The sequence below is a fragment of the Catharus ustulatus genome, chromosome 2 (assembly GCF_009819885.2).
Source record: "Catharus ustulatus isolate bCatUst1 chromosome 2, bCatUst1.pri.v2, whole genome shotgun sequence".
NCBI classification, from domain to species: Eukaryota; Metazoa; Chordata; class Aves; order Passeriformes; family Turdidae; genus Catharus; species Catharus ustulatus.
The window spans coordinates 5,157,690-5,178,829 of NC_046222.1; the positions used below are offsets into that span (position 1 = coordinate 5,157,690).

Below are 21,140 nucleotides of genomic sequence, written 5' to 3' on the forward strand. Positions count from 1 at the left end.
ATCTGTTCTTCCTTCCACTTACTGCTATTTAAAATGATCTCAATGAGTAGTTTCCTCAGAGGGCTGGCCATTAGTGTGAAAATTCTTGTGGAGAATGAGTATTTTTAACACGCTTGTGTGTGAGAATTTTTCAGAGTTAACTGATCCTTAACAGGTGGAAGAAGAATTCCTCTTGGTGGCTGATTTACTAAACTTTTGTTGCTGCTGTTATAAAATGAGTGAAGCCATGCACTGTTGGAGGCACGCAAGCCTCAGAGCCTTCTGTTGTCTGCTTCCAAATTCACCTTTGTGCTGTCATGCAAATTTGCGATGATTTTGGGTGAGAATTACTCTTTTGACAAAGTGTAGGATGTCTGTTGTGGTGCTTCCCTCTGACAAGACAGGCGCGGGCTTGTCAAGATTTTAAAAGAGCTGACAATGACACAGTAAGCGTTATTTCTGTAGAACGGAATTACCTCTCCTTTAAGTGGTTGCACAGCTCCCTTTTGAGGACCTTGCATGGGAATTGTCACAATGCAACCTTGTTAAGTGTTGCCACTTCTGCCATCACTCCTGACTGTTTTTACCGTGTTGAACAAACCAGAGTTCTGGATCGACACAGAAATTAGCTGGAGGTTTTGAGATTTTTAAAAACTGTCTTAGTTCTCCTATGCCTGTTGAGATTTTGCATAGCAAAGGATTTGAGGTGGCTGTGACTTATTCTAGGAAAATTAGCACGGGGATTTCACTGTTTCAAAGCCACTGAACAGCGAGAGGATACATTTTAAACATACTGTATAATTAAAGTTCCTTCTGCGTCTGCCTAACTTCTGATGCTGGCATTTGCTATCTTAATGAGATTTTTCCTACAGAAAGTGCAGAAGATGTGGATTCTCCTGAGTCCATGTAGGTACACTTAACCTCAGCGTTTGCAGTAGCAGATGGGCAAGAGTTGCTAAGGTCTTAGCTGGCTCTGGTTGTGAGAATGACTCTGTAGATGTGCTTAGATGAACTTATTTGTTTTGCTCTGATTCTACTTCTTCCCTTTTTGCTTTGCAAATGGAAAAGCTTTCTAGCTGTCAGCCTTGCAGATTCACCTGAGGATCTGTAAGTCAGGCTCTGTTCCCTCCTGCTTATCAATAGTAACTGTGACTCAGCTTTGGTAGTCATGGTACAGTTGAAGATGGAAAGTGGGTTGCCATTTTTAGTTTTCTTCCCCTCTCCTCCCCCCTTTAAAAAAAAAATATTCAAATCATCCTCCTCCACCTTTGTTTGAAAGAATGAAATAGACTTTATTCATACATGCTTGGTTGCTCTTCCTCTCTAGTAACATGGGAGGAAACAGTCTGCTGTTCAAATTATCTCATCCCAGATGGCTGCGCAGCCGGAGTGTGGAGAGACTTAAAAGGTAAACCCAGCAGATGGTGAACTTCTGAAACGCGAAGTAATGTGCCTGCTAAATCAAAAGTTTAAAATATTTGAAATCTGTTTGTTTTAAATTAGTAGACTTGCACTCAGGTCATCTGTGAAGTACACTGGCTGTTTTAAGCACCGTCCAAATAACTCAAGATTTGTACCTGTATCGTGGGCTAGCTAATCTGCCAAAGAAGATGACAGCAAGAAACCAGCCTTAGGAGTTTAGTCCTGACATCCTAGGGGTGTCTAATGGATCACATTTTGGAAGACAGACCAGTGTGCAGAGATCTGATTTGCATCAGTCTTGGCTGGGATTTGAATGCTGCTAGTGCTTCTGGTACAGTACATGTGTCCTGACTCAGAGTAGATGTGGGTGCCCAAGTCTTCCTGAGGGTAAGTTGAAACAGCATTTTTTGTTCCCCCAGAGTGTTGGGACTATTACAAATATGGTATATATAGGGCTTAATTTTGTGATACTTTGTGTGCCCTCCTCTATGCTCGTTTTCACTCAGGTGGCAGGAAAGGCTGCATTTTACTGGTTGTGTCCTTCTGCACTCATGATGGTGAATGCTTTCCTTGTACAGCCTCTCCAAGCTGCTGGCTGAAACCTGTTCCCTAATGTGACACTTCTCGAGGACAAATGATCCATGTTTGATACAGGTCTATATTTACTAACATGTACTTCACTTTGTCAATTGGTAGTAATTCTTCACCTAAAAATAGTTAATGACGCAGGAAAAGAAGTGATGCTGTTTTGTTTGGGACACTGGGAAATTGTTGATTTCTGAGAATTTTTATTCCACATTCTCAGAAATGCCTCAGCTCTTCTGTGCTGTGTTTGCAATACAGTAGCTCCCTGTGTCCTTACCTGTGTCCTTTAGTATTAAAACTCTTCTACTGTCCAACCAATCCTCTCCTGAAATGATCATTTACACTAGTTGTGGTCAGAAGTAACTTCTCCTCCATCTTGTGGGCCACAACTACCATGGAAGTGCTCAGTGGGATGGACCATTCCATGGCCCAACCACTTCCAAACTGGGGGGAAGGATAAGGCTAGAACAGGGCAAAGGGCCCTGCAGAAACCCTGCACAAGACAGTGAAATAACCTGTTCCCAGTGGAGTGTCTTCCTCCAAAGCACTGCCAAGAAACTGACCTGCTTTTCTGAGGTCTTCTGCTGTTAGTGAAGTTTGTGTTGCCCTGCCTAGAGTGATAGGATGATCTTAATTGTGCAAAAGCAGTGCCTTTGTAGTCTTACCTGCTCCAGAACAACTTGTGCTCCTGAGTGCTCTGGCTTGTGGCTGTGTTGTAATTTTTAACCTGGCTGCTGGTCAGTTTTGTTGGGGATGCTCCTAGTTATTATTCAAGAGTAGGTAAACAAATTCCCCCTTTGTCTGGCCAAAGCTGATGTCTTTTTCCAAGCAGTCCATGCCTCACAAATAACTTGCAATTGTAGACCTAATATTTTCATCAATGTTCCCCAGATACTTGAAACTGTGTATAAGAGAGAGCTTGATTAGAGCAGAACACAGTGCTCTTGAGCAGGAGTAGGCATTGATTTTTATATAGTGGTATTATGGCTTTAGGCTGTATAAAAACTTGATGGAAAATTACAATGTTTTGTTTGTTTTTTTGAAAGCTTCTAATAGCAGTTCAGTGAGACCTCCAGCAATGTATTTAGTATTCAAACTATTCTGTTCTCTGTGCGTGGTGTCAACATGTAATTGTGGTGGGGGCAGGCTAATGAAAGAGTAGAGGTAAATCCAGCCCATTCTTCCCAGGGAAAAGGTGCTGTAGTGCCTCCATCACATATCTGTCAATGACTTACATTAAGTCATTTTTTCACAAAGCGGGAAGAGGTAACACAGAACCTAAATTGCAGGATCATTTAAATAAATGGTCCCCCTATTTAAACCTCTGCCTATCCCAAAGAAAATAGGGACCATGTTTTATTCACTTACTGAAAAGTGGAGATCTTTTCAATGAAATAGTCAGACTGAGTGTACCCTCAGCAAGTTTGCAGAGGACATGAAGTCGAGTGGTGCTGTTGACACAAGAGAAGGACCTGGACAAACTTGAGAAGTGAGTCTGTGAGAAACTAGTGAGGTTCAACAAGTCCCAGTACATGGTGCTGCAGGGTCAGGGGAATCCCAGACATGAGACCAGTCTGGGAGAACTCATTGAGAGCAGCCCTGTGGAGAAGCACTTGGGAATTGTGGTGGATGAAAAGCTGGGCATGAGCCAGCACCGTGTGCTCACAGCCCAAAAAGCCAGCCATGTTCTGGGCCATGTCCAAAGCCCCATGGGCAGCAAATCAAGGGAGGGGATTCTGCCCCTCTACTCTGCTCTGGTAAGACCTCACTGCAATGCTGCATCCAGCTCTGGGGCACCCACCACAAGAAAGACGTGGACCTGTAAAAATCAGTTCAGAGGAGGCCACAAAGATAATCAGAGGACTGGAAAACTTCTGCTATGAAAACAGGCTGTGAGAGTTGGGGCTACTAAGCCTGGAAAAGAGAAGGCTCCAGAAGGACTTTAGGGCATCCTTCTAGTGCCCAGTGGGGGGCTTATAAGAAAGAGGGAGAATGAGTTTTTTACATGGGCAGACAGTGATAGGAAAGGGAGAACAGTTTTAAACTAAAGAGGAGAGATTTAGTTAAATTCTTTACTGTGAGAGTGGTGAGGCACTGGCACAGATTGCTCACAGAATCTGTGGATGGCCCATCCCTGAAAGTGTTCATGGCCAGATAGGATGGAGCTTTGAGCTGCTCAGGTGGATGGCAACCCTGCCCATGGCAGGGGGTTGGAACACTATGATCTTTAAGGCCCCTTCCAACCTAAACCAGTCTGTGATTCTGTGACTTTGGCAACATTGTGATTCCTAGTACTGTATTACAGGAAAAACTGTCATCTCAGCCAGAAGTACTGCTGCTGACTAGAGCTGTATTCCTCTTTCAGCAAGTCCAAAATAGATCACTGCTGCCCACAGCTGAAGTTGATAGCAGCTCCCCAGACTTTCTTGTTTAAAGCACATTAAGCAGAGGTCACCCAGATTGTGTGTTCTTGTACTTGGCCCACTGTGGTTGTTCTGCATGTTCATGGCAGAATTTCCATAATTAGAGGAGTGCAGGGAAAAGGTCTGAAGGCTTTCTGTCCCTTTGGAGAAATTTTCTGTGCACAAAAATGCCCTCAAGAAGATGGGGTAGCTAAATGCTGTGCAATTAGGGAGGTTCATCTGTCTGCAGAGAGCAGCCCTCCAACATGGCAAAAGAAAGGGAAAGGCACAGTGGCTTCTGCAGTTTACCAAACATAAAATCAATGCTATGTCAAAGCTTTCAAGTCTGGTAGCACAGAGCAAGCTGGGCTTCATCCCACAGTCCCAGCATATGTGGAACAGGTATGTTTTGTCTGGTATTCCTAATGCAGATGGGCAATTTAAAATGGTCTATTCTTGCCCTTGCTGTTTTCAGCCTCTCCCTGCTTTTGTGTGGTCACCTTAGAAGTAAACTTGAGCCACTCTGTCACGTGGCTTCTTTCAGCTTGATGATAACAGTGTAGAGTGACACTGTGCCACCCTGTGTCTGGCAGGAAAATGTCCCTGCATCTAAAATTCCTTTGGAATAGAGAAGGCTGGCAAGGACATAAAGAAAAATAGTCAAAGATTGTGACAATAAACTTATTTTAATTTAGGACAGCTTAATCATTAGTTAGTTTTCTGATTCCTCTCCGTGTTGGAGCACAGGTTATTGTACTCCTCTGGAGTGACTGAGTACTGTGAAACAGCTTCCAGAAATTCTTCAAGTGGGCAGAGACCCGCTTTACAGCCTTTCACCACTTGCTCCTGCAAGGCAAAGGGACAGAATCACTGTCAAAGCCCTTTTCTGCTGCATGGTGAAACCACAAGCCCAAGATTTGCAGGAAGGGCTTCCCATGGCATCTCACCTCTCCACGGTAAGACACGCGCACAAACCACTCCTTGGAGTGCCGGTGCTGATACAGCTCCAGGGTCACATCAGCAGCATAGGGTGGCCACTTGTCATCAAAGGTGCCCAGTGCCAGCAGGAGAGGAATAAGAGTGGAGTCATGAGAAGCGTAGAGGTAGAGCTTTCTGGAAAAAAAAAAGGAAAAGAAAAACCAGGCCTGGAATGTCAGCTGTGTTCCTCCATGGATAGGCAGTAGCAGTCATGCTTTTCCAGCAGGTGAGCACTCCTTTTTATCCCACCCATTCAATGTCTTTCTGAACCAGTTTTTCACACTGACATCAAGTTAGAATTTCTAACGAGTATAGGAGGAATTCTGTGCTGTACCTGGCCTTTTCAGCTGGATTTGAGGGATTTAGTGCTGCTTTAATGTTCTCCTGTAAGGTATTGAGCAGGAGGCCAACATTCATCTGAAGAACTTCTCTAGAAAAGAAGCAGAAATAAATTTACTAGTTTTAAAACCTTCACACAGTTATACATGAAAACTTGAGAACCTGCTTTTCTCTTACAATTTGATAATCTGCATTGAGTGTAACTACAAACTATTAAATGCAATTAATATAGTCAGTTTTTAGTTCAGCTGGTGTGCAGTCATAACTCTAGTGTGACTGCAGAATGGGAGGGGAGAGGTGTTAACAAGCAGTCTTGTGAAGTGTGGCAATCTAGAAACTCTTTGATTGTTCTCTAGGCTATTTTGTTTCCCTGATACAGTTTTTGAGTGCATGGGTTTCAGCTAGGGAAGATGGCTGCTGCAAAACAGCAGCTGAAGTGGTTGGGGTCTTTGGTGAGGAGGAGCAGGATTCAAGAAAGTGGTTGCTATATTTAAAAAGTAATTTTTATCCTCTTATTAAACAAAGAGATATCTTTATACAATATCTGGTGGGAAGAGACTCCCTCTACCCAATGAATACATCAGTGGAAATGGAAGATGAGTGTGACTACCTGTCCTGGGTGTTGTGAGAATGGAGTAAATCAGTTTTTCACTACCTGAGATCTCTAATTTGTGGTAAAGAAAAGACAGTCCTGTAGTAACACCTGAGAAAGGTGGTGAATGTGGCAGCTGCAAATGAATCTAAAAGGAAAATGACTGCTAGGCTAGCAACTCAGCCAGCCTCTACAAACAACTGTGGAGGAGGTAATTAGCTGCACGTAGCAGCAGATTCTCTTTGCAAGTAGTTACATGTGTGCAGGACCTGGCATCACTTTTTCCGCTAGCGCCAGCACTTCTCAGCCGAGCTGTACCAGTGCCATCCCTGGGATAAGCTTCCCAGGCTGGAATTTGGACTGTACATGTGCAACTACAAGGGCAGCCTCAGGGCATGGGCTGGGAGCATCTCCTCTTCTTTTGCTTTTGCCACTGGTTCACTTAAACCCCTGTGGCAACTGGGCCTTTACTGAGTACCTCAATGGTTTACTGCTGCTCCTGGAAGATCACCCTCTCTCTCCATGAGGATCAACAAAACCGGGTGCAGGCCCACATCCTGGTCTCTTCAGTGTGCACTCCTTTTTCCTAGCTCACAGTACTGACTCCAGGCACTGAACTTTACACTGAGATGGCTGAGGCACAAACCTCATGAGTGGGCTCTGGTGGGGGAATGCAGCACATGGGAAAGCATTTCTGTCTGCTGAAGTAAGCTGGTTTAGCACATCCATCCCAGGTAGGACAGCCCCTGAGGCCAGAGGCATGGACACAGGCAATCACCTGTCTTTCAGAAGGAAAAGCATGGAGTCAACAGATCGGCGCTCCACTGTCTGCTGGAAGCTCTTCAGCACGGGGCAGCTTGGCATATTGTGCACCTAGAATGAGAAGATGCAGCTGAGTGGAGAGTTTGCCCCTTTCTGAGCCCAGCCTGAAGACACATGAATGGCTACCCAAAGAAAACAGCTGCTCATGTCTCACCATTTGTAGTACAGTATTGTACTATGATACTCAAGTGAGGATTTTAAACATGCAGACATGATATTCATGTGAGGATTTTTAGGATGGTTTTGAACACAGACTTGCTCTGTGTACCAAAAGGATGGATGTTTGTTCTTTAGGATCCAATTCTGTGGAGAGTGTAACACATTGAGCCGATCAGCCAACAGACCAGTTATCATTAGCTCCAGCAAAAAAGAGGTACTAAGGAGGGGTAGAAATGCACCCAACTTCCTTCCAAAAGCAGAAGCAGTCTAGCTCACAGGTAGTGTGGTGAAACTGGGATTAAGATGACTGTTAGGTGCTGAGTGCCAAAAAAAGGAAAGCACTTTGTAATGGGTAAGCAAGGCCCAATGCCTCTCTTATCTCTACATTACACTTGAAAGATACTGAATTTCAAGGTAAGAAAAAAATACTGGAGACAAGTCTTCATCCATCCTACTGCAAGGCTGACCCTACTTCTTGCTTTTTCAGAAGGCCATGCTATTTCTATAAGCATTCTGGTTGCACAGAAAGGAGGTACTGGAGTGCACATTACTATCTGTGGGTGTTGGCACTGTGATTTCCTCCATGTGCATGGTAAAGGGATGTTTTTCCTGTGACAGTGCAAGAGAACAGCTCAGCTCACCTGCTCAGCAAAAATGTTATCGAGGAGGATAAAGAAATCCACGGACTCATCACCATCAATACCCATCTTCTTCTTAATTTTTTTCAAGTCATCTGAGATACCTGGCTGGTGCTTAACATTCTCTGTCCTATCCCTGCAAAGGAATTAAGAATACAAAAAATTTTTCACACACCAGGCTTTTTCTTTTGTTTTTCTCATCACTCAGCCTAGTGGAGTTGTTCCATATCAGTGATGGGTAGAGGAGAAGCACTGCAGCATACTGAGGGATTCCCGATCTTGGGAATCTGACCTGCAGAAAGGACAGCTGCTGTATCCAGATTTCAAGGATCAGAGCTGGCTCTCTGCTCTCACAAAGGCGGGAGGAAAAATTAAGATGAGATGTAAACACCCCAGAAGTGCTTCCCATACGCAAGGGCTGTGTATCAGCTAACAGATCTGGTCATACTGGAACAGTACAGGTCTGTATCTTCAGGGAGTAGCCTTTAACTGCCTCATGAAAGAAGGGCAGAAGCTTTGAACTGATTGCTGTATGTTGTGGGAAATGGGAAACACCTAGATACTCTCCTGTAGCTTAAATCCACCTTTTGCTTTGTTAGAAGTCATTTGCATCTTTATGCTGATTTAAATTTTATTTTAAAATAATTTAGCTGAGAATACCCATGCTGGCCATGTACTCCCTAGGTAGCCTGCAAGCTGAGGCAGGGCTTAGTGCAGCTCAAAAAGTCTTGATATGGTCACAAAAGGTGCAGTTGGTGGGCAGAGGGGTCAGGGAGCAGTTTAGTCCTTTTTTTGACAGGTGATGTTACTCAAGAAGGCTGAATATGCTGCTTCTAGGGGCTGTCACCTCACCAATCTTGACCAATCTTTTGCCTGCATTGCACAGTGGTCAAGCATTTCACAGCTCTTGCAAGTGAATTCTGACAGGTCTTGAATTTTGGACAAAAGTATGCTAATGTACAATCTAGCCCAACTTAATATATCTTCCTCTCCTTTTAATTTTCCACCCTGTGCCCAAACCTGGCCCAGGCATTTCAGAGTACTTGACTCTGCAAACATGAGAACAAAAGTTCTATGTAGGATCTTCCTTATTTCACTTCATTAGTCTTCATTAAATGTGTCAAGGCTGAGTGTATTTCAGTTTCTTCAAGGTATGAATGTGACGGGAATGTTGAAATAACCCCCAAACCAGAAGCTGAATATAAAAAGGAGGCCCAATATGTTCACACTTGAAAGGCTTGTTAAGGGATGTAGATGACATTAATTCTGCCCTGCAGCAATGCCACAGACTAGCTGTACATTAGCTAGTAATGAGTGTTTGCTAGACACAGATTAAATTAAACTGGTCTTTCAAGGGAAAGTCTGTATTTTATTTTCTTCTGCTGCCATTGCCTGGTGTATAATTCCACTTACCAAGTATTTTATACAACTAGCTAACCATTCACAAAGAACAGTAAGTGGTAGGGAAAGAAATTGGGAAATAGGGAAGAAATTGTGCTGTTGTAAATTACTACTGCTGAAATGAAACAGCAGTGAAATCATACAGGGAGATATTGCTGGCAATTACCTGGTCAAGTCTTTCAGGCGCTGGCAGTTCTGGTAATTGGGGTAGAGCATTTCAGAGCTTGCTTCATCAGTGACAATGACAACAGGTTCTGTGGAACAAGAATGAAGTTTCTGTGATCAGGAGTGCATCTGTGTTTCTTTGGCTTCTTTAGATTGCTTTATAATCACTCCCACAGTCTTTGTGCTCAAGTCCAGTGTTATCAACTAGCAATTCCCCTCGAGCTATCACCTGCAACATAAGCCACTGTACTTGTTTCTGTGCATTTATTTCCACAGGGATGCCTGCTGTGCACCTTGTAAAGCTTCCCAGTTGTGTGTTCATTTTTCTTAGTGCCAAAAATTAGTCTCTGTGTCGTGAAGTGTAAGGAGCTCTGGCAAGTTACTTCTACTTGTTAGTGGAACTGAATATGGAAGAAGCAGATGTGAGACCTTTAAAATGCAGAGCGTATTTTTAGAACATACAAGTAGACACCAACTGCAGGATACAGGTGAAAGTTACTCCAGATACTGAACTTGTATCCAAAATACTTGGGTTTCCCTGAGAAAGCTTTTTCAGATGTGTGAACTTTTTGCCTTCTTGATTGTGAAGAGGGTTAACATCAACCTCCTTAGCAGGTCTGAAAGAGCAGCAGAAAGATACGCAAAGAGAGGGATCAAGTGGCAAGCTGGTAAAGAATCTACAGGACCAGGAGAATAGGGGAAGGGAGCCAAGTGCAAAGAACCAAGGAAGAAGTAACAACTAGGAGCCAGGGAGAAGTTAGAATGCAGGTGTGTGCATCTAGGGAAGACTAAGCAAGGAAAGGCACTGTTCAGAAGTCTCCCCAACCTTCTTTACGCTGTTGGTACAGCCCAGCTAGCAGGCACCGTGTGGACTCCAGATTCCGGAAAATATTAGTGGAACGGACACTGAAAGAGAGAAAGCAGTTTGTGAGGCAGCACTTTCTCCTTCAAGTTAGCATGGCTGCAGCTGGGGAGGTCTTGCTGGAACTGAGGGTTCTGCTTCCACTGTGGCTTTGGAAATCTGTGGTGGGACTCATCTTTTGTCACTATAGATATCTGAACTGCCCTTTAACTGCATGTCAGAGGTAGTGGAGATAACAAACTGGTACTTCTCTGGTGTGATTTTTTATCTTATCCTAAGCCAGATGCTCTCAGCATTACTGATGTGAGCAGCAGGGGTTGCTTCATCTCACTGAACTTCAGCTTCTTAGAGTGAGAAATGCCTGTTTCTCTTTGCTCACCACAAAAGTGCATAAAAGAGCACTGCCACTGGCTCAGCCTATGTGAGATGAATCTGTCCCTGGCATCACTCTCAGGACTGCCGGGCAATTGGATGCTTTGTGTCACAAGTGAGTTCTAGTGCCAGGCTCTGCAGGCCGAGCAAAAATGAAGGCCCAGGGGCCAGGCAGTTTGCTGTGGGATGGAGAAGGATATGCTAGCCAAAGTTTCCCTAGCACAAGGCTACTTGTTAAGAGGCAGGAGGAAAGGGAAGGTCCAGGAGGGAACTGAGAGACTCACAAGACCTCAGCAGGATTAAATATTGGTGAAAGAAACTTGACTTCTTCCATATAGTTCCTCCTCAGCCTTTCCCCCAGGGCGAATTCCTGCTGCATCCCCACGTGTGTCAGCTGTCCTGCTATGGTACCACCCTAAGAGAAAAGAAAAGGAGAGGTCTCCAGTGGACCATGGAAATAAAAACGTCTATAGAGGAAAGAGGAACTCACCAGGAAATACAACCTAACCTTAAATACAGTCTTTTTGTATTCCTCATCCAAGGGTGAGGGGGGTTGAGGTCCTCCATTTAGGTCTGTCACCACGTAATCAAACTTAGTCTTAGCAGGTACATCTAGAAGAGTGGGATGCCATTCCACCTGTTTCAAAACAAACAAACAGTGTTTCAGTGGAAATCTTTCAAGGGCATTAAACCAAGGACTTTTAAGAGCATTATACTAAAGCTGGGGTATTCCTGTGTGCTGCCTTGCCAATACCACAACACGGAGACAAAGGGATCTCTTCACACAGCTCACAGAGAAATGAGAGCAGTGCTGCTCTCTGGATTTGTTACCTGGTGTGCAGGAAATATAGTACTTGCTTTCCTCCCCTGTAGGACATCACAACTGCTACTGTTATACATCAAAAAGCTGCTATAGGAAACTACCTGAGCTAATCCCTGCTGGCTCCCCAGACCACCTCGGTGGAAGCTGGGGGAGCCAGATCACCTGTGGGACCTTTGCTGAGCACCCAGTGTGAGGTGCAGAACTTGGCCTTGGAGTAAAGCCCTGGGATGCCTATCCCTGCATCCTGCCCTGAGGGCTCCCTGCAGTTGCAGGAATCATTCCCTCTGCTGTCATCTGTCCCACTAATGTGCTATTGCCGTCCCACTTTAAAGAATCACATAATTAATTAGGTTGGAAAGGACTCCTGAGATCATCAAGTCCAATCTGTGACTGAACACCACTGTGTCAACCAGGCCACAGTGCCACCTCCAGTCTTTCCTTAAACGCCTCCAGGGATGGTGACTCCTTCTGAGCAGCCCATTTCAATGGGTCTAATCCCCCTTTTTGTGAAGAAATTCCTCCTAATATCCAACCTGAAACTCCTGTGTCACACATTAAAGACTGTCTCCTCTCGTCCTGCTCCTTCTTCCCTGGGAGAAAAGCCTGACTCATGGCTACAACCTCCTTTCAAGAAGTTGTAGCGCGTGATAAGGTCACCCCTGAGCTTCTTCTTTTCCAGATAAAATACCCCCAGCTCCCTCGGTGGCTTCTCCTAACACTTGTACTCCAGACCCTTCCCATGTCCGTGGCCTTTCTCTGCACTCGCTCCAGCATCTCAATGTCCCTCCTGAATTGAGGAACCCAGAACTGGACAGGGATGATGCTCCTTGCTCTATTTAGCCTCCTTGGCCCCCCGGGCCCGCTCTGGTTCAGTTCAGTCGCTGTCAGGCAGGTCTTCTTCCTCTGGGCAGCTTTCCAGCCACTCTCACCCAAGCCTGTAGCGCGGCACGGGATTCCTACACTTTACCCTTAGAAACTATTCTCGGTACAGCCTCGGGCAGAGGAATAAAGGCCAAAGCACAGCTGCCGGGAGCAGGGCAGGAGCTCAGCAGCGGGCTCGGGGCACCTCCCGCACCATCCCCGTCCCGTCCCGTCCCGTTCACGCCGAGCTCACCGGCGCTGCCCCCGGGATGGGCCGCAGCGGGGTGCGCGCCCCGTGCCGGAACACGACCTGCACCAGCCTCAGCTCCAGATCCCGGCGCCGCCCGCCCTCGCCGCTGTCCCCCCCGGCCGCGGCCGCAGCCGCCCGTCGCCGCTGCGTCCAGGCGGCCAGGCCGCCCAGCACCCAGAGCCGGAGCCCCCAGCCCATGGCGGCCCGGCCGCGCCGCGGGGAGCAGTGGGAAGCGCAGTCCGCGGCCGGAGCCCCGCCTGGAGCGGGCAGGGACGAGCGGCAGGCGCGGACTGCGGCTCCCGGCGGGCGCCGCGCAGGGGAACCGTGTGGGGCTGGGCGGGCCCGGCCGCGCCCCCGCCCCGCTGGGGGCACGGCTGTCAGCCCGGCCCGCCGCCTACGTGCGCCTCCGCTCGCCCTCTGTGCTGGGTTATCTTCCCTGCGGGTCTGGACGGGCACAGCAGCCCCGTGTGGCGTTCCAGGCTTGGGGGAGAGTGGCTGGAAGGCGGCCAGCTGGAAAAGGAAAAACCCTCCTGGGGTTCTGGTCACAGTGAGCCAAGTGTGCCCATGTGGCCAAGGAGGCCAGTGGCATCCTTGCCTGGAGCAGGGCAGGGATTGTCCCCCTGTACTCGGCACTGGTGAAGCCACACCTGGAATGCTGTGTGCAGTTTTGGGCACAGCACTTGGAAAAAGGCATTGAGGGTGTGGAGCTCGAGTGTTCTGAGAAGCCACTGAGGGAGCCGGGAGTGTTTGTCCGGAGAGAAGGAGGCTCAGGGGGGCCCTGCTGCTCTGTACAGCCCCCTGAAAGGAGGGTGTAGAACTGGGCTCTGCTCCCAGGGCACAGGATGAGAGAAACGGCCTCACGCTGTGCCAGGGAGGTTCGGGTCACGCATTCAGAGGGATTTCTCCAGAGGAATTCCTTCACACGAAGGGTGATTAGACATTGGAATGAGCTGCCCGGGGAGGTGTTGGAGTCGTAGTCCCCGCAGGTGTTGAAGGAGCAGGGCAAGGGTGAAGGAGAAAGAGGAGGGAGAGGATGGTGAGCTACAGAAGGGCAGAGGGAGGAGCTGCTGCAGGTGGTGTGAGGTTGGCACAGACACCGGGACCTGCAGAGCGGGGATTTCGGTCGTGTCCTCTTGTCCCTCAAAGCCCTGCAACTCTGAAAGGGTCGCTTCAGTTTTCTGAGCTTGAGTGTATGTGAAACACAGAGGGACAAGAGAGAAGGGGGAAAACATATTACAGAAACCAAGACAATAACAAATGAAGGAATCAAGCTTAAATCTTGTGTTGTTAAGAGAGTGAGGGGTCAAGAGTGCTGAGAGGAGAGGGAACAGGAAAAGTAGTTAAGAGAGGAAGGGAAGATGGAAGAGAGATAGAGGTGATGTGATAGAACACAGTGAATTTATTTGTATTTCCATTCAAATGTTACCATGGAAGAAATCCCCAGTTCCTGTGAAGTTGTGAAGGCTGGGACTGCAGGGTCCCTCCTGGGTGGCCCTGGCTGCTGCCAAGCAGCATTTCTGGTGAGATGTATTTTAGAATACACCACACCACAGCAGGTGCATGCAATTAGAGGAGGGATCTCTGAAATAGCAGGCGGCTGTCAATTTTTTAGCAAATGGTGTTGCCCTGTTTTTTTTTTTTCCTTTGTCCAACTGTGTACAAATTTATTCTAAGATGTACCATCTTTACAGAAACATTTTCAAAGGACCTGTTATTTTTACCCTTCTGTTGCTTTTTGTGGCCAGACGAGGAGCAGAAGGCAAATCCAATGGCCAGCAGGGGTGAAATTTTTTTCACAGAAGGAAAGTTACGAGCTCTAATGAACAAGCAAGTTTCAGGAAACTTTCCACTCTGAAAGCAGAGGGCAGATTTCCTCCTGGTTGGAATTTAACCAAATTGCAATGATTGCTATCTTTAGAAATAGTATCATTGCTATCATTTGCCTTTTACAGTGCTACAAAAATGTATCACACCTCAGAACACTCTGGTTTGATAAGTTTGTATTTATATCCTTTTTCTGAAGAGGAAATTGAGTCATAGTGAGTTCTGTAGTTTGACCAAGTCATGCAGCCCTTGTGTGGCTGATATGTTGATAAGGTGAGAGGCCAACTAGCATGATTAGATTTTTTTTTGTTCCACAGTGTGGATTGAAATTAAATAATGCTATAAAAATTACCCACAAAAGAAACAATCTATTGAGTTTCTGTGTTTTATTGTGTTTTGGACTAAGTGAACACCTTGTCCCTGAAGAAAGGTAAAGGATGGCCAGGTGGGATGGGGCTCTGAGCAACCTGAAGGTGTCCTGCCCATGGAGGGGTTTGGAAACTGGATAATCTTCAAAGTCCCTTTCCAACCCAAACCATTCTATCATTCTGTAACTCTATCATTCTTTGAAACGTCTTCATCTCTTTATGGTGTAAATCAGAGATTTGCCACAAAGTGTTTGTATGGTACAGGCACAAACAGCATTTGGATGCCCCTCAGGGAGGTGAGTTTATTTCCTCCCTGTTGGTAGGGGTCAGCAAATAGATGTTACCTTGACTTCTTTGATTCCTTTCCCAAGTGTGTTTTGCTCAGCAAGGTGAGTGAACTGGAAATGTTCTTCCACAGCTCTTCACCACACAGGCTGCAGCTGGGCTGGGAGCCTGGCTGCTGGAGAAGGGTGGCTTAACCAGCCTGTGTGACTGCCCAAAGTGGGCCACAAGCAGCTCCTGCCAAGCATCGTATCTCTGTGTGCCAGCCTTGTTTGGGACAGCTCCACCTCTGGGTGGAGTAAGGGCTGCTCTGCTCTAGCACAAAGTGTTTTCCTGCCCTTCCAAAAACTTCTTCCACCCCAAAAAGTTCCCATGACTGGCTTTCTGAGTGCAATGAAGTCCTTTTGCTCTGGTCCCTTGAGGTGATCACAGGTACTGAAATCTAAAATGCATCGTGGGCAGGAGTTTGTGCAGGATTCATGTTCGGAATTACAGGCTCTGCATCCTGCAGCCAAAAGAGCTTTCCCCATTCCCAGCTCTGGAGCTAATGGTGGTGTTTCTGTGTCCTGTGTCTGGTGTCACTGCTGACCACAGAGGCTATTATAAACCAGGCTGGGCATGGAAGCTGTATTGCCTTCACAAAGGGCTGAACTTTATTTATAAATTGTTTGAGTGTGCTGTGCTGCTTCCTGTGGAGCCGTATCACTCTTGTCTCCTCCAGTCTGTCTGTTGTGGTGAACCTTATAGCCAGCTGCTTTGTGAGCAAGGCGCCTGGGGAAATGGAAGGAATGTTTCCACTCCTAAAGTCAGTGATCCTTTGGGGTGGAATTGGCAAAAATAAACCCCTAAATGCCACCACAGACCGAGCCCTCCCTGCAAGACACCATTCATGGTACACTGTACAGATCTGACGCATCTTGTCTCATTTTCTGCATGCTTTCACATCAGTGCTTTACCTTCCAGCAGTGAAATGATGTGTGTCGATACTCAGAGGTCATAATTTAATTTCTGAATTCCTGCAGGTTGTGTGGGAGAGTCCTGGAAGTCAGAGTTGTCATATTTAGGGCTGGCATTGTGAGGATATTTTTGGAGATTTTCTTCTATGTATTTTAGAAACAGGTGGTAGTTTCCTGCCTCTTTTACCTGGGAAGATGTGGCTTTCCCTCACTTTTCTTTGTGGTTTCCAGGCCTGGGCATTTGGTCATTGTTGGTGTGGCAGTGGGAAAGCTGGAAGCCAGCCATGTGCTGGCTAGGGACCCACTGTGCCAAGGTTCAGCCCCTGCCCAGTAACCCAGTACAGAAGATGCATTCCCTGCCTTCTGTTTTTCTTTTGTTCCAACTTTGTCATCCTAAACTGGATGATGCCTGCAGCCATCTGCTGCATTTGGTAGTCTGCGGCATCATGCCGACTCAATTATGCGCCGCTCTGGGAGAACAGCAGGCTGGTTTTCTCTTCAGCTTTGAAAGAGTGTTTTTCCCTAGCACAGGAAGGCTGAGGGAAGTAGGAGCCTGCTGGATGAGCTGTTCCCAGCCATGTCAGGTGGACTCTCCGTGCCTGTGCAGTCCAGGTGTGGTGGGAGAGCTGCCAGGCTGTCACCGTGCCCGGGATGCTGCATCCTGGGACTCGGTGCTCCGATGCCATGGCAGATGTACTCCCCTGTGGCAGCACTCAACCATTTGGCACTTTGAAGCTTTATCACCTCATTTAATTTTTGTGGATATATATTAAACCAAGGGTATTTCTATTAAACCAAGTGTTTTGGGACAACATGAAATTAAAAAGGCGATGGTGCAAGTGTAAATTACATTTGCTTTTGTTTTCAAAACAGTCAGGAGAGAAGGACTGCAAAGAGATGATGTTGAGGCTTACAGGGGACTCCTAGCTAAGTTGTTTTATTATGCTTTCATACCCAGAGATAAGTGACCACGCAGGAGGATTTATGTGTGTGATTCAGCCTGTGACATCAGTCTTCTTCCTGTGGTGGGCAGAGGAGATATAGCTGAAATCTGAGTTGAAATGTTATCTATTTTCCCCCTTCCTTTTTCTTTCCTTTCTCTTTTTTTCCTGCCCATTTAGGATAAATTTTGAGACTCCAGAACTGCTTCATGTTTTCTTCTTCGCTTTCCCTGCAGGTAGTGGACTTGATGGACTTCAACATGAAGCCACTCACGTTTGCTGTTTGAATCCTTCTGGGCTGTCCACAGTGCCCTGATCCTTCTTCCCCTTCAGTAAATTCTCCTCTTCATTACATGAGGAGAGGGGTCAGATCAAGTGGTGGGGAGCTAGAAAACAGGGACTTGTGCTATTTACATTTAAGACATTTCTGGCCCCACCAGCTGTTCCATGAGTGTTATTTTCAGAAGGGCAATAATCCACAGGAGGTCAAGAGGGTGGAATTGTGTGAATATATTGGGTGAAGGAAATCAAGATGCTTGGGAGCACCCAGGCCTTGTCATGACAGAGAGTCTGGATCCCAGATGATTCTGGCTGGGAGAACTCAAGGAGAGTTCTCAAAGTGCTGCTTGCATGGCTAGAAAAGGCTGCTCAGCTGGGTGTTTGTTAGCTGTTTTCAAGAGTCATCTGTGTTTACACTGCTGGCAGGACCACCTGTTCTTTTTTTGAACAATAATATGTGTATCTGTGTGTGTATGTGTATATTGCTGCATTTCTGCGTTTATTTTTAGCCCTTTCTAAAAACCCACGACAGGTTTGAAAGATGCTGTGGATTGTGAGTGGTGCCTGGCGGCATTGCTCACATTGATGGTTGTCAGAATTTCCATGCTAAATCTCTGCTTTGAAAGGTTTATAACTCATCCTTCTATTCCTGGTCCTGCAGCTCTCATACCCTGGAAAAAATAAAATAAAATAAAATAAAAACCCCAAAAACAAGGAACTTTTAAAAAACTATTTTTTCTCCTAGAGTTTTGTGGAAATGAGACTTGTTGGCCTAAACAAGAGCTTTTTCAAAGCAGGCATTGAGTCCAGTCATTTTATTTTTCAGCACCTAATTGCAAATGTGTGACAGGTCTCTATAATGTGTTTCATATGGTCAAAGGGAGAAGCTGTTTTGCATATCAGGCTGATACAGGATGGTGTAAAACATCCACCTGCTCTGGGGAAGCATAAAACCAGCTGAACTATGGCAGAGGTTGGGCAATCCCTGCATCTGGGGTGACACCAGTTGCAGAATCACAGGGTGAATGCTCCTTGTATCAAGAGCTCGCAGAGAGATGAGACATACCATGTTTTTTTCATTCATAAGTAAAGGACACGCATTTGCTACTACGTGCAATCAGCAAGAGAAATCCAGTACAAAGCAGCAGTTGATAATTTTAAGAAATACATAGCTATCCCTTTTAATTTTGTGGTCCATATTTTGGAAGTGTCTGCCATCCATGCAGTGCAAAGCAGGTTGCAATTGTTAATCTGCACCATTCCCTGGAGAATTCCTACACACATCCTGATGACTCCTGGTGCCCACCCAGCAGAGAGTGTTGGGAGGAGATTTAATGGAATGCCCTGATGCAGCTGAGAATCCACAACAGCACACAGGAACCTGACTCAGGCAACATTACTAGAGGAATGAGTTGGATCTCTTCTGAGAGTTTCCCCAGGTTTGGAAAGCTGTTGGAATGTTGGCTGCAAACAGTACATTTGTATGCAGGCAGTAGGCACTAATTCAAAACACGAAGGTAATGAGCTTGAAACTGGGTCCTGACGCACAGTGAGAAGCGTGGAGGGAGCCCTGGGAACTTGAGCTGAATCAGAGTCAGGGTAATTTCTCATGCAGCATTCAGCAGGCCATTCAAACTCAGATTATCTTTTGGCAGATGGGAATAACACTTATTCCCTGTCTCTCTGGGAAGGCTGTGAGGTAGCTAAAGTACATGAAGAAGGCTTTGTATATGCAAGAGCTCAGCTGTTTTTTCACACTGTATTAGTAGATGTTTGAATGACAGATATGACCTTTCCTTCAGGTCTTTTCTGACAGCTCTGGACCCTTATGGTTATGAGAACAGTATTACAAAATGGAAATATAGTTGTGTGGCTTTTGTGCACGTTGCATGGGTACACACACAGTTTTGCTGAAGACACAAGTTTAAACTCTTTTATCCTGATTTGTCTTCCCCTGCAACTGATTTTTCTGAAGACACAAAGGTTTTTTATTCTGGTTCCCTTGTATATCTATTGCCTGTCTCAGGTCATGGCATTCCTGCAGGCTCTCACCACCTCCTTAGTGGGAGGCAGGAGCCACTATATTTTTTCAGATGGGAATTTCAGACAGGCAAAGCCAAAGATGACTGGCCTGTTGTCAGGCATAAAGCTTCTTGGAGCAGGAGCCTGAGGGCACTCTCCAAATTTCTAGGCTGGTGCCTGAGCTGCTTGTCCAGGCTCAGTGTTATCTTTTGCTGCTGTTCTGATCCCATCTGGCTGTCAGCTGTACCAGCCAGTGCTCCGTGGGTATTTATGCTGCTGCCAGTTCTCATGTCTCAATTGGGAGTCATTTAATGTGGGTGACTGAGATTCCTGGAGAGGAAGAATTTGAAATATCCCAGACAATGGTATGGCTGACATAGTTTTTGTTGAAAGACTATGTTTTAGTATTAATTTTAAGGATTGTTGACACATGAGTTTTTCTTGGGCTTCAGGATCTGTGGTTTCAGCCATAGAACAGGGTCAGAGGTACAACAGTTTTGGTATCAGAGTTTAATAGCCTTTTCTTATAAATAAATAGAATAAATGGGAGGAGAAACAAGTTTTAAAATTTCCAGTGATGGTGAGATTTTAGGAAAGAGGCAGCACAAGATTTTTCATGATGCATTTGGCATTTTTGAAGAAAGATTCCTGGTAAAGCCTGACTGCAAGTCAACAGAGTCAACACCTGAGTCAGAGAACGGAATGGAGCACGTCTCCCTTAATAAAAACTTGATTGTATGTTCTCTTACTCTCAATTACCTTAATTTGAATTGAGGAGCTAATGAATATTGCTAAATGGTTTGAAACAAATAGCAGCCCTGTGGACAAAAAATAGTCATTATGACCTGCAGTGTATCAACCACAGTGAATTTTTCACAGATTTGTAGATTTTAATGCTGGAGTGACTGGTCTGGCTGTTTGCTTAGTGTAGGGGAGAGGACCTTACCCAGTAATTTCCTATGGGGTCAGTAACTTCTATTGATATCAGTGCACACTTCTTAAAATCCCATCACAATAATTAGAAATTACTTCATCCCTAGACTGTGCTTTACAATTGTTAATTAAAATAATACTTCTCCTTGTAAGAGTGCTTCCCTTAGAGGAGCAGTCAGCCATCAGAAATGTTCCTTTTTGCAAGAACTCGCATATCAGGATTAAAATCCTCCTCACCTTTGCCTTGGGAAGTGAAACAGAGCAAGCTGCAGACTCCCACTGCAGGCCAGTCTGCTGTAGAGGTGCTGGGGGTGACTTGGGAGATGAGACTGCATGGAAGTGCAGAGCAGCCAGGCCTGTCTGTGTCTGTGTGTCTGTGTCTGTGTGTCTGAGATGCTGTGGATGTATGGTGCTGTGAGGTGGATGTGCTCTGCAGCCTCGCTGCTTGCTTGGAAATGCACCTGGTGTGATGGCAGCCCTGATTTGGGGTGTGGGAGGAGTGCTTTGGATGTGCCAGGTGTGCACTAGGGCAGGAAAAGGGATCATGTATCTCATGTTTTTTTCCTTTGATGATCTGGAGCTCTCAGGTACCTGACTGTGATGTTCTTGAGTGGTCAGAGATACCCTCAGGAACCAGTGAGGATTATTCTGAGTTCTCTTTCATTTAATGAATGTCTTTATTGTTGATTTAGGACTGAGTACTTTAATGAACTTTTCAGAAAGTCCTCAAATTTGGCATTTCTCTGGAAATGTCAGAGATGAATCTCATGAAGCTAGAAATAGGGAAAAAACAGGTGAGAAAAGTGTTCTCATGATCTGTAAGGGTTGGAGAAAATGAACTGAATGTGAACAATTAATATGAATTGGAAAAAAGTGCATTTTTCT

General features: G+C 45.8%; 1 protein-coding gene across 2 annotated transcripts; it reads right to left on the minus strand.

Annotated features, from left to right (window-relative positions):
- Positions 1 to 5,055: 5,055 nt before the first annotated feature.
- Positions 5,056 to 12,848, minus strand: ACP6 (acid phosphatase 6, lysophosphatidic). 2 transcript variants are annotated; one of them, XM_033053441.1, is made up of 10 exons: positions 12,654 to 12,848; positions 11,225 to 11,353; positions 11,001 to 11,131; positions 10,309 to 10,388; positions 9,484 to 9,571; positions 7,920 to 8,052; positions 7,076 to 7,170; positions 5,701 to 5,796; positions 5,336 to 5,501; positions 5,056 to 5,234 (listed from the first exon to the last, which is right to left on the minus strand). In XM_033053441.1, exons 1-10 carry the CDS (start codon positions 12,846 to 12,848, stop codon positions 5,097 to 5,099), a joined length of 1,251 nt encoding a protein of 416 aa, XP_032909332.1. In that variant the 3' UTR covers positions 5,056 to 5,096. The 2 variants fall into 2 exon arrangements, with proteins under 2 accessions (XP_032909332.1, XP_032909333.1); XM_033053442.1 differs by lacking the exons at positions 10,309 to 10,388; positions 11,225 to 11,353; positions 12,654 to 12,848 and having other exon boundaries at positions 11,001 to 11,089.
- Between the last annotated feature and the right edge of the window lie 8,292 nt (positions 12,849 to 21,140).

Bases quoted from the DNA above. Each gene is read 5' to 3' on its own strand.
- ACP6 (XM_033053441.1), bottom strand. From the start codon at position 12,848: ATGGGCTGGGGGCTCCGGCTCTGGGTGCTGGGCGGCCTGGCCGCCTGG. The intron at 10,389-11,000 runs GTGAGTCTCTCA...TCTCTCTTTCAG, and splicing joins TTTAATCCTGCTGAGGTCTT to TGTCCGTTCCACTAATATTT. The intron at 9,572-10,308 runs GTTGGGGAGACT...CTTGTTCCACAG, and splicing joins GTACCAACAGCGTAAAGAAG to AACCTGTTGTCATTGTCACT.